The following is a 16,254-nucleotide window of genomic DNA, read 5'->3' as shown; positions in this document are numbered from 1 at the left end:
ACTTTTAGTGTAGCTGAGTCATTATAGTTAATCTTGTAAGACAATCCGATGCACAAGTTTCCCAATACACTATAAACAACTGTTCTAAGCGAAACTTTTTGAAAGAATTTCCTCATGGCCTCCGTCCGCAATTCCATGATAACTGAAATAGGTATCTTAACATTTTCTGCAATTTTTACAGTAAGACTTTAGAGGCATCAAACAGTTGACGCCATATCAAACAAGCAAAAGGGAAGGGAATGCTGGTGTTGCCGCTAACCCTCCCTACACCTGATCACCACACAGTCTTAAGGCGTGTGCCCGCCTGCGCATCATCTGGGACATTTTCTCCCATTTTTCGATTTTAATCTTCGTCGCTGCAGTTATATTTTGGTCAGAGAAGGGAAACTAGCAGGTTCCTTGGATTATTTATTAAATGGATGGTAAACAGAAGCAAAAGAGAAATTATATAATATTATGAATAGAACATAAGTAATACTAAATACTATACATCACTCAGTCGTAACGCAAATATTCTCCTATTTATATTTTTACTACAAATGCATGTGTTGACTTTAAATGTTATTGGCTGGATATAAATATTTAGGAAATAGATGCCTTTCATGACTAATTATGGAAAATGCATAACAAATTTGTTTCTCACATTGAAAGAAGAGGCAGACTTTAAGGTCAGATTTGCCAAATAGATAACTACAGTGTTCATTTTCATTGTATGAACAGGCACTTAGGTGAACAGATATTGGGCTGAATTAAACATCACCTTTGTAAGAAGTTAGACATAACATATTTCTCCAGCTCAATTGTGGGGCCTGATGTAAGGGCCTTTGTTAAGTGAATGAATGATCGACCATCAGCCCCACCAAGGTCAATACTTTATGAAACATTAAGTACTGATGGACTTTTATATACCCATGTACTAAAAACAGGAAATTTATGCTGAGCTATATACAAATAAGCATTATGTAGTCACAATTGATTTATATTCACATTAATCCAGAATGCATGGTAGGCTTCATGTTCAACACTCACACGAGCGCAGAGGCTACGTCGTTTTCAGTGTTGCTGTCCAGTTCTCTCTGCGTTTTCCTACTAGTTTTGTTCATCTTTTTTATGATGCTGTCTTTTCGCCTGCTTTCCACGTCGATGACAGTTTCAGGAAGTGGTTTGTTAATTGTCTCCGGGAGGAGTGGCACGAGCAGGCTGACCAACACCCCAGCTCCCCCGAAGGCTACATTCGGGGCCCACCACGCCTGCTGCGCCTGTCGCCGGAGACACTATGTTAATTAAACACGTTTCACATAATATAACATCTAAAATTGGACTATGGAAAATTATATTAATTTACTTACTAATTAATATAACTATATGCCGTATCACATTTCTGTAGAGTGCCGGTCCACAGGCAAGAGAGGCAAAAAGATTCACTTCGACATGTCGAAATTTTCGAAAAGACGATTTTAATTGTTTAATTGAACTTTTTGAATGAAATAGACTGGAAAGTCCTGGGCATGGGGTTAGGCCATTTTGGAGCGAGAAGTGAACCCAGCGATGGGTGATGTATTAAGGGACTTCGATAGGGATTTAAAATATATCTTCTTTAAAAATATGTTAAGCAAAACACAGGAACGTTGTATACTATACAAATTGAATGGATAGAATAAAAATGACCCGAAATGGATAACACAGGATCTGAAGAACTTTATAAGAAGAAAGAGATCATGTTATAAAAGGATTAAGAATGGGGGAGTCAGTTTAGAACAAGAATTCGTCCATATGGTTAAAAATATTAAAAAAGAGACAAGGAGGGCAAAAAGAAACTATGAAGTTTGCAGAGCAGGATAAATCCTAATTTTTTTCAGTGAAATCGAACAATGATTAGGGAAACGATAGGTCCATTAAAAACTGAGACAGGTCGGATAACTGATAATGACGAAGAGATGAGTAGTAATTTTAATTAAATATTTTATCTCTTTACTTACTAAAGAGGAACTTAACGTTATTCCTTCAGCCAAACAAATCTATGTGGGTGGGGAAGAGGATAGATTGACTAGTTTAGCAGTTACCAGAGAGGATGCTATTCAACAAATAGTGAAACTGATACCAAACAAATCCCCAGGGCCAGACGAAAAGTTTGCCAGAGTTCTTAAAAAATGCAAAGAGGAGTTTTAAGAGCCATTGTCTACCATATTTAACAAATCATTAGAGTCAGGCAGAGTGCCAAAGTTGTGGACGGTTGCTAATGTGGTACCAGTTTTAAATAAAGGAGATAGATCACTTACGTCTAACTATCGGTTAATTAGCCTAACGTCTATTGTGCGAGTAACTTGAATCGATATTTGCAAATACCATTCGTCTTCATCTTGAAAAACATAAATTAATAAATGATTTACAACATGGTTTTACAAATGGCCGTTCATGTTCAACAAATTTGCTATCATTATATTCCAGCATAGTTGATGCAGTTGACAGTGGTAAGATTTATGATGTTATGTACCTTACTTCAACAAAGCTTTTTATACAATGCCACATTCATAATATACATAAATGCTTTAGATTCAGGTTTGAGCAGCAATATTTGCAAATTTGCCGAAGATGCACAAATCAGGAGGGAAATAAACATGGGAAAAGATTCATTATCACTCCTAGACATATAAGAATAAGAAAATAACAATAAAGGTAACTGCAGAAGGCCTATTCGTCTGTAACGTACGCTTATGTTACGTTGTTGGGTTGATTAGATACACAGTGTTTAGTGAGTTTCATATTTATTTAGTAGTCCTGGATACAGCAGTGTCGCAGACGTTGAGACGAAGCCTGGAGCAGAGCAGAGAGCTGAGTGAGGCCGGAGTCGTGGAGCTCTATGCGGCAGAGCGTGGCGGCTCGATTGGGAATTGCGAGTGTCTGAACTCTGGGAGCGAGAGAGTTGTAGCTGGATGTGGTCATAGTCTGCTGTCTGCTCTGTGTCGAAGCTGTAGCGTCTTAGGTCGATTAGAACTGCCCACGCCGAGTACTTCATTCTTGACTGGAGATTGTACTGGTTTGCTATTCTCAAATCGCTTGCTTAAATACGGTGACTACAACTCACAGTAAGATAGGCGGGTGGAAAAACCGTTACCTGTAACGTCACCTGTACTCTGCCTGACTCAATAGTCAGGCAGAGTGCCAGAGTTATGGAAAGTTGCTAAAGTGATACCAGTTTTTAAGAAAGGAGATAGATCACTTGCGTCAAACTATCGACCAAATAGCCTAACGTTTATTGTGGGAAAGTTACTCGAATCTATAATTGTAAATAAAATTCGTCTTCATCTTGAAAAACATAAATTAATAATTGAGTCACAACATGGTTTTATAAATGGCCGTTCATGTTTAACAAATTTGTTCTTTTTATTCTAGCATAGTTGAGGAAGTTGATAGTGGTAAGGATTGTGATGTTGTGTACCTTGACTTTAGCAAAGCTTTTAATACAGTACCACATGAAAGACTGATTAAAAAGATAGAGGCTCATGGTATTGGGGGTGCAATATTAAGCTGGATTAGGGCATGACTATACCAAAGGAAATAGAGAGTTAGTATAAATATATTACATATATCACATATATATAATATATTATATATTATATATATCACAGATTATTATTACATCACAGATTATATATCACAGATTATATATTAGACGAGGAGGGGGAGTAGCCATATATGTTAGGGACAATTTGAAATGTAGTCTCAAAGAGGGAATCAAAACTGAGCCACACACAGAAACTATTTGGATAGAATTATACGAAAAAGCAAATAATATTATAATAGAAGTCATATATAGGCCACCAAATTTAGACAGAATGGAAGCAAAGCATCTATGGGATGAAATATCTAGGGCATCTAGATCTAACAGTATTTACGTCATGGGTGACTTTAATTTTAGTGGAATAAACTGGTTGAACAAAACAGGGAATAGTGAAGCAGAAGATTTTCTAGAATTAATTGACGATTGCTTTCTTACACAACACATTAAGGAACCAACACGGGAAAATAATATTTTAGATTTAGTGTTAACTAACAGGGAAACACAAATTAATGACATCGAAATAGGGAGTGAGCTAGGGAACAGTGATTACAAAGAAATCAGATTTAGCATAGAATGTAATAGACCTGTAGGAGAAAATTCTGTTAAAGTGCCAGATTTTCGAAAAGCTGATTTTAATAGCCTAAGAAATTTTTTGGGTCAAATAGATTGGAAAGTCTTGGGTATAGGACTTAAATAGGTGACTTAAATGGGGATCGATAGGTGACTTAAATGGGGATTTCGATGTGGATTCAATATATAACTTATTTAAAAATATTCTAAACAAAGCACAGGAACGTAGTATACCATACAAATTGAATAGATCGAATACTAATGACCCAAAGTGGATAACAAAGAATTTGAAGAACCTTATAGGTAAAAAGAGAGCTTGGTACAAAAGGATTAAAAATGGGGAGGTCACTTTAGAACAGGAATTCGTACAACTGGTTAGAAATGTTAAAAAAGAGATAAGGAAAGCAAAAAGAAACTATGAAGTTCGCATAGCAGGGCAAGCAAAGACAAATCCTAAAGGGTTTTTTCAGTTATATCGTACTAAGACTAGGGAAAGGATAGGTCCATTAAAAACTGTGACAGGTCAAATAACAGATAGTGATGAAGAGATGAGTAGTATTTTTAATAAATATTTTGTATCTGTATTTACTAAAGAGGAACTTAACAATATGCCTTCAGCCGAACAAGTCTATGTGGGTGGGGACGAGGACAGGTTGACGAGTTTAGCAGTTACCAGGGAGGATGTTCTTAAACAAATAGTAAAACTCAAACCAAACAAATCCCCAGGGCCGGATGAAGTGTTTGCCAGGGTGCTTAAAGAATGCAAAGAGGAGCTTTGTGACCCACTGTCAACCATATTTAATAAATCAATAGAGTCAGGCAGAGTGCCAGAGTTTTGGAAAGTTGCTAATGTGATACCAGTTTTTAAGAAAGGAGATAGATCACTTGCGTCTAACTATCGACCAATTAGCCTAACGTCTATTGTGGGAAAGTTACTCGAATCTATAATAGCAAATAAAATTTGTCTTCATCTTGAAAAACATAAATTAATAATTGAGTCGCAACATGGTTTTATAAATGGCCGTTCATGTTTAACAAATTTGTTATCTTTTTATTCTAGCATTGTTGAGGCAGTTGATAGTGGTTAGGATTGCGATGTTGTATACCTTGACTTTAGCAAAGCTTTTGATACAGTGCCACATGAAAGACTGATTAAAAAGATAGAGTCTCATGGTATTGGGGGTGCTATATTAAGCTGGATTAGGGCATGGCTATACCAAAGGAAACAGAGAGTTAGTATAAATGGAATCAAGTCAGAGTGGGAAAATGTTGTAAGTGGAGTGCCTCAAGGCTCTGTCCTGGGACCTCTGTTGTTTATAATATATATAAATGATTTAGATTCAGGTTTGAGTAGCAACATTTGCAAATTTGCCGATGATACGAAAATCGGTAGGGAAATTAATTCGGAGGAGGACTCACTATCACTTCAAGTTGATCTAGATAGGGTTTTGAAATGGTCAAAGGATTGGCAGATGCAGTTTAATGCTGATAAATGTAAAGTTCTGAGGTTAGGTAATGATGATAGAGTTACAAGATACGAGCTAGATGGTGTTGTGATTGCGAAGTCGGATTGCGAAAGGGATCTGGGAGTTATGATTAGTAAGAATTTAAAACAAAAGGATCAATGCATAAATGTTCGTAATAAGGCAAATCGGACACTTGGATTTATTAATCGCAGCGTTAGTAACAAGACTCCTGGTGTGGTTCTCAAGCTATATCTTGCTCTAGTTAGGCCCCATTTAGATTATGCAGTTCAGTTTTGGTCGCCATATTATAGAATGGATATAAATTCACTTGAACGTGTCCAGCGTAGGATGACTAAGTTAATTCCCCAAATTAGAAATCTTTCATATGAAGAAAGATTAACAAAGCTTAAGTTGCATTCACTGGAAAGGCGAAGAGTTAGGGGTGACATGATAGAGGTTTACAAGTGGATGAATGGACATAACCGGGGGGATATTAATAGGGTATTAAAAGTATCAACACCGGACAGAACACGAAACAATGGGTATAAATTGGATAAGTTTAGATTTAGGAAAGACTTGGGTAAATACTGGTTCAGTAACAGGGTTGTTGATTTGTGGAACCAATTGCCGCGTAACATTGTGGAGGTGGGGTCCCTCGATTGTTTCAAGCACGGGTTGGACAAGTATATGAGTGGGATTGGGTGGTTATAGAATAGGAGCTGCCTCGTATGGGCCAATAGGCCTTCTGCAGTTACCTTTGTTCTTATGTTCTTATGTATGGGGTGGGGGCCGGTCTTGGAGCGAGACATGAACCCAGCGATAGGTGACGTAAATGGGGATTTCGATGTGGATTCAATATATAACTTATTTAAGAATATTCTAAACAAAGCACAGGAACGTAGTATACCTTACAAATTGAATAGAACGAATACCAATGACCCAAAGTGGATAACAAAGAATTTGAAGAACCTTATAGGTAAAAAGAGAGCTTGGTACAAAAGGATTAAAAACGGGGAGGTCACTTTAGAACATGAATTCGTACAACTGGTTAGAAATGTTAAAAACGAGATAAGGAAAGCAAAAAGAAACTATGAAGTTCGCATAGCAGGGTACACAAAGACAAATCCTAATGTTTTTTTTCAGTTATATCGTACTAAGACTAGGGAAAGGATAGGTCCATTAAAAACTGAGACAGGTCAAATAACAGATAGTGATGAAGAGATGAGTAGTATTTTTAATAAATATTTTGTATCTGTATTTACTAAAGAAGAACTTAACAATATGCCTTCAGCCGAACAAGTCTATGTGGGTGGGGACGAGGACAGGTTGACGAGTTTAACAGTTACCAGGGAGGATGTTCTTAAACAAATAGTAAAACTCAAACCAAACAAATCCCCAGGGCCGGATGAAGTGTTTGCCAGGGTGCTTAAAGAATGCAAAGAGGAGCTTTGTGACCCACTGTCAACCATATTTAATAAATCAATAGTCAGGCAGAGTGCCAGAGTTTTGGAAAGTTGCTAATGTGATACCAGTTTTTAAGAAAGGAGATAGATCACTTGCGTCTAACTATCGACCAATTAGCGTAACGTCTATTGTGGGAAAGTTACTCGAATCAATAATAGCAAATAAAATTCGTCTTCATCTTGAAAAACATAAATTAATAATTGAGTCGCAACATGGTTTTATAAATGGCCGTTCATGTTTAACAAATTTGTTATCTTTTTATTCTAGCATTGTTGAGGCAGTTGATAGTGGTAAGGATTGCGATGGTGTGTACCTTGACTTTAGCAAAGCTTTTGATACAGTGCCACATGAAAGACTGATTAAAAAGTTAGTCTCATGGTATTTGGGGTGCTATATTAAGCTGGATTAGGGCATGGCTATACCAAAGGAAACAGAGAGTTAGTATAAATGGAGTCAAGTCAGAGTGGGAAAATGTTGTAAGTGGGGTGCCTCAGGGCTCTGTCCTGGGACCTCTGTTGTTTATAATATATATAAATGATTTAGATTCAGGTTTGAGTAGCAACATTTGCAAATTTGCCGATGATACGAAAATCGGCAGGGAAATTAATTCGGAGGAGGACTCACTATCACTTCAAGTTTTGAAATGGTCGAAGGATTGGCAGATGCACTTTAATGCTGATAAATGTAAAGTTCTGAGGTTAGGTAATGATGATAGGGTTACAAGATACGAGCTAGATGGTGTTGAGATTGCGAAGTCGAATTGCGAAAGGGATCTGGGAGTTATGATTGGTAAGAATTTAAAACAAAAGGATCAATGCATAAATGTTCGTAATAAGGCAAATCGGACACTTGGATTTATTAATCGCAGCGTTAGTAACAAGACAACTGGTGTGGTTCTCAAGCTATATCTTGCTCTAGTTAGGCCCCATTTAGATTATGCAGTTCAGTTTTGGTCGCCATATTATAGAATGGATATAAATTCACTTGAACGTGTCCAGCGTAGGATGACTAAGTTAATTCCCCAAATTAGAAATCTTTCATATGAAGAAAGATTAACAAAGCTTAAGTTGCATTCACTGGAAAGGCGAAGAGTTAGGGGTGACATGATAGAGGTTTACAAGTGGGTGAATGGACATAACAAAGGGGATATTAATAGGGTATTAAAAGTATCAACACAAGACAGAACATGAAACAATGGGTATAAATTGGATAAGTTTAGATTTAGGAAAGACTTGGGCAAATACTGGTTCAGTAACAGGGTTGTTGATTTGTGGAATTTAGACAGAATGGAAGCAAAGCATCTATGGGATGAAATATCTAGAGCATCTAGATCTAACAGTATTTATGTCATGGGTGACTTTAATTTTAGCGGAATAAACTGGTTGAACAAAACAGGGAATAGTGAAGCAGAAGATTTTCTAGAATTAATTGACGATTGCTTTCTTACGCAACACATTAAGGAACCAACACGGGAAAATAATATTTTAGATTTAGTGTTAACTAACAGGGAAACGCAAATTAATGACATCGAAATAGGGAGTGAGCTAGGGAGCAGTGATCACAAAGAAATCAGATTTAGCATAGAATGGAATAGACCAGTAGGAGAAAATTCTGTTAAAGTGCCAGATTTTCGAAAAGCTGATTTTAATAGCCTAAGAAATTTTTTGGGTCAAATTGATTGGAAAGGCTTGGGTATGGGGTGTGGGCCGGTCTTGGAGCGAGACATGAACCCAGCGATAGGTGACTTAAATGGGGATTTCGATGTGGATTCAATATATAACTTATTTAAGAATATTCTAAACAAAGCACAGGAACGTAGTATACCATACAAATTGAATAGATCGTATACTAATGACCCAAAGTGGATAACAAAGAATTTGAAGAACCTTATAGGTAAAAAGAGAGCTTGGTACAAAAGGATTAAAAATGGGGAGGTCACTTTAGAACAGGAATTCGTACAACTGGTTAGAAATGTTAAAAAAGAGATAAGGAAAGCAAAAAGAAACTATGAAGTTCGCATAGCAGGGCAAGCAAAGACAAATCCTAAAGGGTTTTTTCAGTTATATCGTACTAAGACTAGGGAAAGGATAGGTCCATTAAAAACTGAGACAGGTCAAATAACAGATAGTGATGAAGAGATGAGTAGTATTTTTAATAAATATTTTGTATCTGTATTTACTAAAGAGGAACTTAACAATATGCCTTCAGCCGAACAAGTCTATGTGGGTGGGGACGAGGACAGGTTGACGAGTTTAGCAGTTACCAGGGAGGATGTTCTTAAACAAATAGTAAAACTCAAACCAAACAAATCCCCAGGGCCGGATGAAGTGTTTGCTAGGGTGCTTAAAGAATGCAAAGAGGAGCTTTGTGACCCACTGTCAACCATATTTAATAAATCAATAGAGTCAGGCAGAGTGCCAGAGTTTTGGAAAGTTGCTAATGTGATACCAGTTTTTAAGAAAGGAGATAGATCACTTGCGTCTAACTATCGACCAATTAGCCTAACGTCTATTGTGGGAAAGTTACTCGAATCTATAATAGCAAATAAAATTCGTCTTCATCTTGAAAAACATAAATTAATAATTGAGTCGCAACATGGTTTTATAAATGGCCGTTCATGTTTAACAAATTTGTTATCTTTTTATTCTAGCATTGTTGAGGCAGTTGATAGTGGTAAGGATTGCGATGTTGTATACCTTGACTTTAGCAAAGCTTTTGATACAGTGCCACATGAAAGACTGATTAAAAAAATAGAGTCTCATGGTATTGGGGGTGCTATATTAAGCTGGATTAGGGCATGGCTATACCAAAGGAAACAGAGAGTTAGTATAAATGGAATCAAGTCAGAGTGGGAAAATGTTGTAAGTGGAGTGCCTCAAGGCTCTGTCCTGGGACCTCTGTTGTTTATAATATATATAAATGATTTAGATTCAGGTTTGAGTAGCAACATTTGCAAATTTGCCGATGATACGAAAATCGGTAGGGAAATTAATTCGGAGGAGGACTCACTATCACTTCAAGTTGATCTAGATAGGGTTTTGAAATGGTCAAAGGATTGGCAGATGCAGTTTAATGCTGATAAATGTAAAGTTCTGAGGTTAGGTAATGATGATAGAGTTACAAGATACGACCTAGATGGTGTTGTGATTGCGAAGTCGGATTGCGAAAGGGATCTGGGAGTTATGATTAGTAAAAATTTAAAACAAAAGGATCAATGCATAAATGTTCGTAATAAGGCAAATCGGACACTTGGATTTATTAATCGCAGCGTTAGTAACAAGACACCTGGTGTGGTTCTCAAGCTATATCTTGCTCTAGTTAGGCCCCATTTAGATTATGCAGTTCAGTTTTGGTCGCCATATTATAGAATGGATATAAATTCACTTGAACGTGTCCAGCGTAGGATGACTAAGTTAATTCCCCAAATTAGAAATCTTTCATATGAAGAAAGATTAACAAAGCTTAAGTTGCATTCACTGGAAAGGCGAAGAGTTAGAAACAAAAGGATCAATGCATAAATGTTCGTAATAAGGCAAATCGGACACTTGGATTTATTAATCGCAGCGTTAGTAACAAGACACCTGGTGTGGTTCTCAAGCTATATCTTGCTCTAGTTAGGCCCCATTTAGATTATGCAGTTCAGTTTTGGTCGCCATATTATAGAATGGATATAAATTCACTTGAACGTGTCCAGCGTAGGATGACTAAGTTAATTCCCCAAATTAGAAATCTTTCATATGAAGAAAGATTAACAAAGCTTAAGTTGCATTCACTGGAAAGGCGAAGAGTTAGGGGTGACATGATAGAGGTTTACAAGTGGATGAATGGACATAACCGGGGGGATATTAATAGGGTATTAAAAGTATCAACACAGGACAGAACACGAAACAATGGGTATAAATTGGATAAGTTTAGATTTAGGAAAGACTTGGGTAAATACTGGTTCAGTAACAGGGTTGTTGATTTGTGGAACCAATTGCCGCGTAACATTGTGGAGGTGGGGTCCCTCGATTGTTTCAAGCACGGGTTGGACAAGTATATGAGTGGGATTGGGTGGTTATAGAATAGGAGCTGCCTCGTATGGGCCAATAGGCCTTCTGCAGTTGCCTTTGTTCTTATGTTCTTATGTTCTTAGGGGTGACATGATAGAGGTTTACAAGTGGATGAATGGACATAACCGGGGGGATATTAATAGGGTATTAAAAGTATCAACACAGGACAGAACACGAAACAATGGATATAAATTGGATAAGTTTAGATTTAGGAAAGACTTGGGTAAATACTGGTTCAGTAACAGGGTTGTTGATTTGTGGAACCAATTGCCGCGTAACATTGTGGAGGTGGGGTCCCTCGATTGTTTCAAGCACGGGTTGGACAAGTATATGAGTGGGATTGGGTGGTTATAGAATAGGAGCTGCCTCGTATGGGCCAATAGGCCTTCTGCAGTTACCTTTGTTCTTATGTTCTTATGTAACCAATTGCCGCGTAACATTGTGGAGGTGGGGTCCCTCGATTGCTTCAAGCATGGGTTGGACATGTATATGAGTGGGATTGGGTGGTTATAAATAGGAGCTGCCTCGTATGGGCCAACAGGCCTTCTGCAGTTGCCTTTGTTCTTATGTTCTTAAATGGAGTCAAGTCAGAGTGGGAAAATGTTGTAAGAGGAGTGCCTCAAGGCTCTGTCCTGGGACCTCTGTTGTTTATAATATATATAAATGAATTAGATTCAGCTTTGAGTAGCAACATTTGCAAATTTGCCGATGATACAAAAATCAGTAGGGAAATTAATACATAAGAACATAAGGACAAAGGTAACTGCAGAAGGACTATTGGTCCATACGAGGCAGCTCCTATCTATAACCACCCAATCCCACTCATATACTTGTCCAACCCGCGCTTGAAACAATCGAGGGACCCAACCTCCACCACGTTACGCGGTAATTGGTTCCACAAATCAACAACCCTGTTACCGAACCAGTATTTACCCAAGTCTTTCCTAAATCGAAACTTATCCAATTTATACCCATTGTTTCGTGTTCTGTCTTGTGTTGATACTTTTAGGAGGACTCACTATCACTTCAAGTTGATCTAGATAGGGTTTTGAAATGGTCAAAGGATTGGCAGATGCAGATGCAGTCCATTAAAAACTGAGACAGGTCAAATAACAGATAGTGATGAAGAGATGAGTAGTATTTTTAATAAATATTTTGAATCTGTATTTACTAAAGAGGAACTTAACAATATGCCTTCAGCCGAACAAGTCTATGTGGGTGGGGACGAGGACAGGTTGACGAGTTTAGCAGTTACCAGGGAGGATGTTCTTAAACAAATAGTAAAACTCAAACCAAACAAATCCCCAGGGCCGGATGAAGTGTTTGCTAGGGTGCTTAAAGAATGCAAAGAGGAGCTTTGTGACCCACTGTCAACCATATTTAATAAATCAATAGAGTCAGGCAGAGTGCCAGAGTTTTGGAAAGTTGCTAATGTGATACCAGTTTTTAAGAAAGGAGATAGATCACTTGCGTCTAACTATCGACCAATTAGCCTAACGTCTATTGTGGGAAAGTTACTCGAATCTATAATAGCAAATAAAATTCGTCTTCATCTTGAAAAACATAAATTAATAATTGAGTCGCAACATGGTTTTATAAATGGCCGCTCATGTTTAACAAATTTGTTATCTTTTTATTCTAGCATTGTTGAGGCAGTTGATAGTGGTAAGGATTGCGATGTTGTATACCTTGACTTTAGCAAAGCTTTTGATACAGTGCCACATGAAAGACTGATTAAAAAAATAGAGTCTCATGGTATTGGGGGTGCTATATTAAGCTGGATTAGGGCATGGCTATACCAAAGGAAACAGAGAGTTAGTATAAATGGAATCAAGTCAGAGTGGGAAAATGTTGTAAGTGGAGTGCCTCAAGGCTCTGTCCTGGGACCTCTGTTGTTTATAATATATATAAATGATTTAGATTCAGGTTTGAGTAGCAACATTTGCAAATTTGCCGATGATACGAAAATCGGTAGGGAAATTAATTCGGAGGAGGACTCACTATCACTTCAAGTTGATCTAGATAGGGTTTTGAAATGGTCAAAGGATTGGCAGATGCAGTTTAATGCTGATAAATGTAAAGTTCTGAGGTTAGGTAATGATGATAGAGTTACAAGATACGAGCTAGATGGTGTTGTGATTGCGAAGTCGGATTGCGAAAGGGATCTGGGAGTTATGATTAGTAAGAATTTAAAACAAAAGGATCAATGCATAAATGTTCGTAATAAGGCAAATCGGACACTTGGATTTATTAATCGCAGCGTTAGTAACAAGACACCTGGTGTGGTTCTCAAGCTATATCTTGCTCTAGTTAGGCCCCATTTAGATTATGCAGTTCAGTTTTGGTCGCCATATTATAGAATGGATATAAATTCACTTGAACGTGTCCAGCGTAGGATGACTAAGTTAATTCCCCAAATTAGAAATCTTTCATATGAAGAAAGATTAACAAAGCTTAAGTTGCATTCACTGGAAAGGCGAAGAGTTAGGGGTGACATGATAGAGGTTTACAAGTGGATGAATGGACATAACCGGGGGGATATTAATAGGGTATTAAAAGTATCAACACAGGACAGAACACGAAACAATGGATATAAATTGGATAAGTTTAGATTTAGGAAAGACTTGGGTAAATACTGGTTCAGTAACAGGGTTGTTGATTTGTGGAACCAATTGCCGCGTAACATTGTGGAGGTGGGGTCCCTCGATTGTTTCAAGCACGGGTTGGACAAGTATATGAGTGGGATTGGGTGGTTATAGAATAGGAGCTGCCTCGTATGGGCCAATAGGCCTTCTGCAGTTACCTTTGTTCTTATGTTCTTATGTTCTTAGTTTAATGCTGATAAATGTAAAGTTCTGAGGTTAGGTAATGATGATAGAGTTACAAGATACGAGCTAGATGGTGTTGTGATTGCGAAGTCGGATTGCGAAAGGGATCTGGGAGTTATGATTAGTAAGAATTTAAAACAAAAGGATCAATGCATAAATGTTCGTAATAAGGCAAATCGGACACTTGGATTTATTAATCGCAGCGTTAGTAACAAGACACCTGGTGTGGTTCTCAAGCTATATCTTGCTCTAGTTAGGCCCCATTTAGATTATGCAGTTCAGTTTTGGTCGCCATATTATAGAATGGATATAAATTCACTTGAACGTGTCCAGCGTAGGATGACTAAGTTAATTCCCCAAATTAGAAATCTTTCATATGAAGAAAGATTAACAAAGCTTAAGTTGCATTCACTGGAAAGGCGAAGAGTTAGGGGTGACATGATAGAGGTTTACAAGTGGATGAATGGACATAACCGGGGGGATATTAATAGGGTATTAAAAGTATCAACACAGGACAGAACACGAAACAATGGATATAAATTGGATAAGTTTAGATTTAGGAAAGACTTGGGTAAATACTGGTTCAGTAACAGGGTTGTTGATTTGTGGAACCAATTGCCGCGTAACATTGTGGAGGTGGGGTCCCTCGATTGTTTCAAGCACGGGTTGGACAAGTATATGAGTGGGATTGGGTGGTTATAGAATAGGAGCTGCCTCGTATGGGCCAATAGGCCTTCTGCAGTTACCTTTGTTCTTATGTTCTTATGTTCTTATGTTTTAATACCCTATTAATATCCTCTTTGTTGTGTCCATTCATCCACTTGTAAACCTCTATCATTTCACCCCTAACTCTTCGCTTTTCCAGTGAATGCAATTTAAGCTTTGTTAATCTTTCTTCATATGAAAGGTTTCTAATTTGGGGAATTAACTTTGTCATCCTACGCTGGACACGTTCAAGTGAATTTATATCCATTCTATAGTAAGGCGACCAAAACTGAACTGCATAATCTAAATGGGGCCTAACCAGAGCAAGATATAGCTGAAGAACCACACCAGGTGTCTTGTTACTAACGCTTCGGTTAATAAATCCCAGTGTTCTATTTGCCTTATTACGAACGTTCATGCATTGATCCTTTTGTTTTAAATTCTTACTTATCATAACTCCCAGATCCCTTTCGCAATCCGACTTCGCAATCTCAACACCATCTAGCTCGTAACTTGTAATTCTATCATCATTACCTAGCCTCACAACTTTACATTTATCAGCATTAAACAGCATCTGTCAATCCTTTGACCATTTCAAAACCTTATCTAGATCAACTTGAAGTGATAGTGAGTCTTCTTCCGTGTTAATTTCCCTGCCGATTTTTGTATCATCGGCAAATTTGCAGATGTTGCTACTCAAACCTGATTCTAAATCATTGATATATATTATAAACAACAGAGGTCCCAGGACAGAGCCCTGAGGCACTCCACTTACAACATTTTCCCACTTTGACTTAACCCCATTTATACTAACTCTCTGTTTTCATGTGGCACTATATCAAAAGCTTTGCTAAAGTCAAGGTACACAACATCACAATCCTTACCACTATCAACTGCCTCAACAACGCTGGAATAAAAAGATAGTAAATTTGTTAAACATAAACGGCCATTTGTAAAACCATGTTGCGACTCATTTATTAATTTGTGTTTTTTAAGATGAAGACGAATTTTATTTGCAATTATCGATTCAAGTAACTTTCCCACAATAGACGTTAGGCTATTTGGTCGATAGTTTAGTTTAACGCAAATGATCTATCTCCTTTCTTAAAAATTGGTATCACATTAGCAACTTTCCATAAATCTGGCACTCTGCCTAACTCTATTGATTTATTAAATATGGTAGACAGTGGGTCGCAAAGATCCTCTTTGCATTCTTTAAGCACCTTGGCAAACACTTCATCCGGCCCTGGGGATTTGTTTGGTTTGAGTTTAACTATTTGTTTAATTACATCCTCCCTGGTAACTGCTAAACTAGTCAACCTGTCCTCGTCCCCACCCACATAGACTTGTTCGGCTGAAGGCATATTGTTAAGTTCCTCTTTAGTAAATACAGATATAAAATATTTATTAAAAATACTACTCATCTCTTCATCATTATCTGTTATTTGACCTCTCTCAGTTATTAATGGACCTATACTTTCCCTAATCTTTGTCCGGTATAACTGGAAAAACCCTTTAGGATTTGTCTTTGCTTGCTCTTCTATGCGAACTTCATAGTTTCTTTTTGCTTTCCTTATCTCTTTTTTTAGTATTTCTAACCAGTTGTA

At 37.5% G+C, this 16,254-nt stretch overlaps 1 protein-coding gene across 1 annotated transcript in view; it reads right to left on the bottom strand.

The window, feature by feature from the left end:
• Positions 1–395: 395 nt before the first annotated feature.
• LOC123763725 (organic cation transporter protein-like) overlaps positions 396–16,254 on the bottom strand; it is a 551,940-nt gene continuing 536,081 nt past the window's right edge. The window contains exon 13 of the mRNA XM_069304407.1: positions 396–1,259. Coding sequence (XP_069160508.1) covers positions 1,026–1,259 — 234 coding nt within the window. The 3' untranslated portion in view covers positions 396–1,025. The remainder of the gene's footprint in view (positions 1,260–16,254) is intronic.

The sequence above is a fragment of the Procambarus clarkii genome, chromosome 52, assembly GCF_040958095.1.
Source record: "Procambarus clarkii isolate CNS0578487 chromosome 52, FALCON_Pclarkii_2.0, whole genome shotgun sequence".
NCBI classification, from domain to species: Eukaryota; Metazoa; Arthropoda; class Malacostraca; order Decapoda; family Cambaridae; genus Procambarus; species Procambarus clarkii.
Note: the sequence above shows the minus strand (reverse complement) of the source record. Positions and strands in the feature narration are given on the sequence as shown.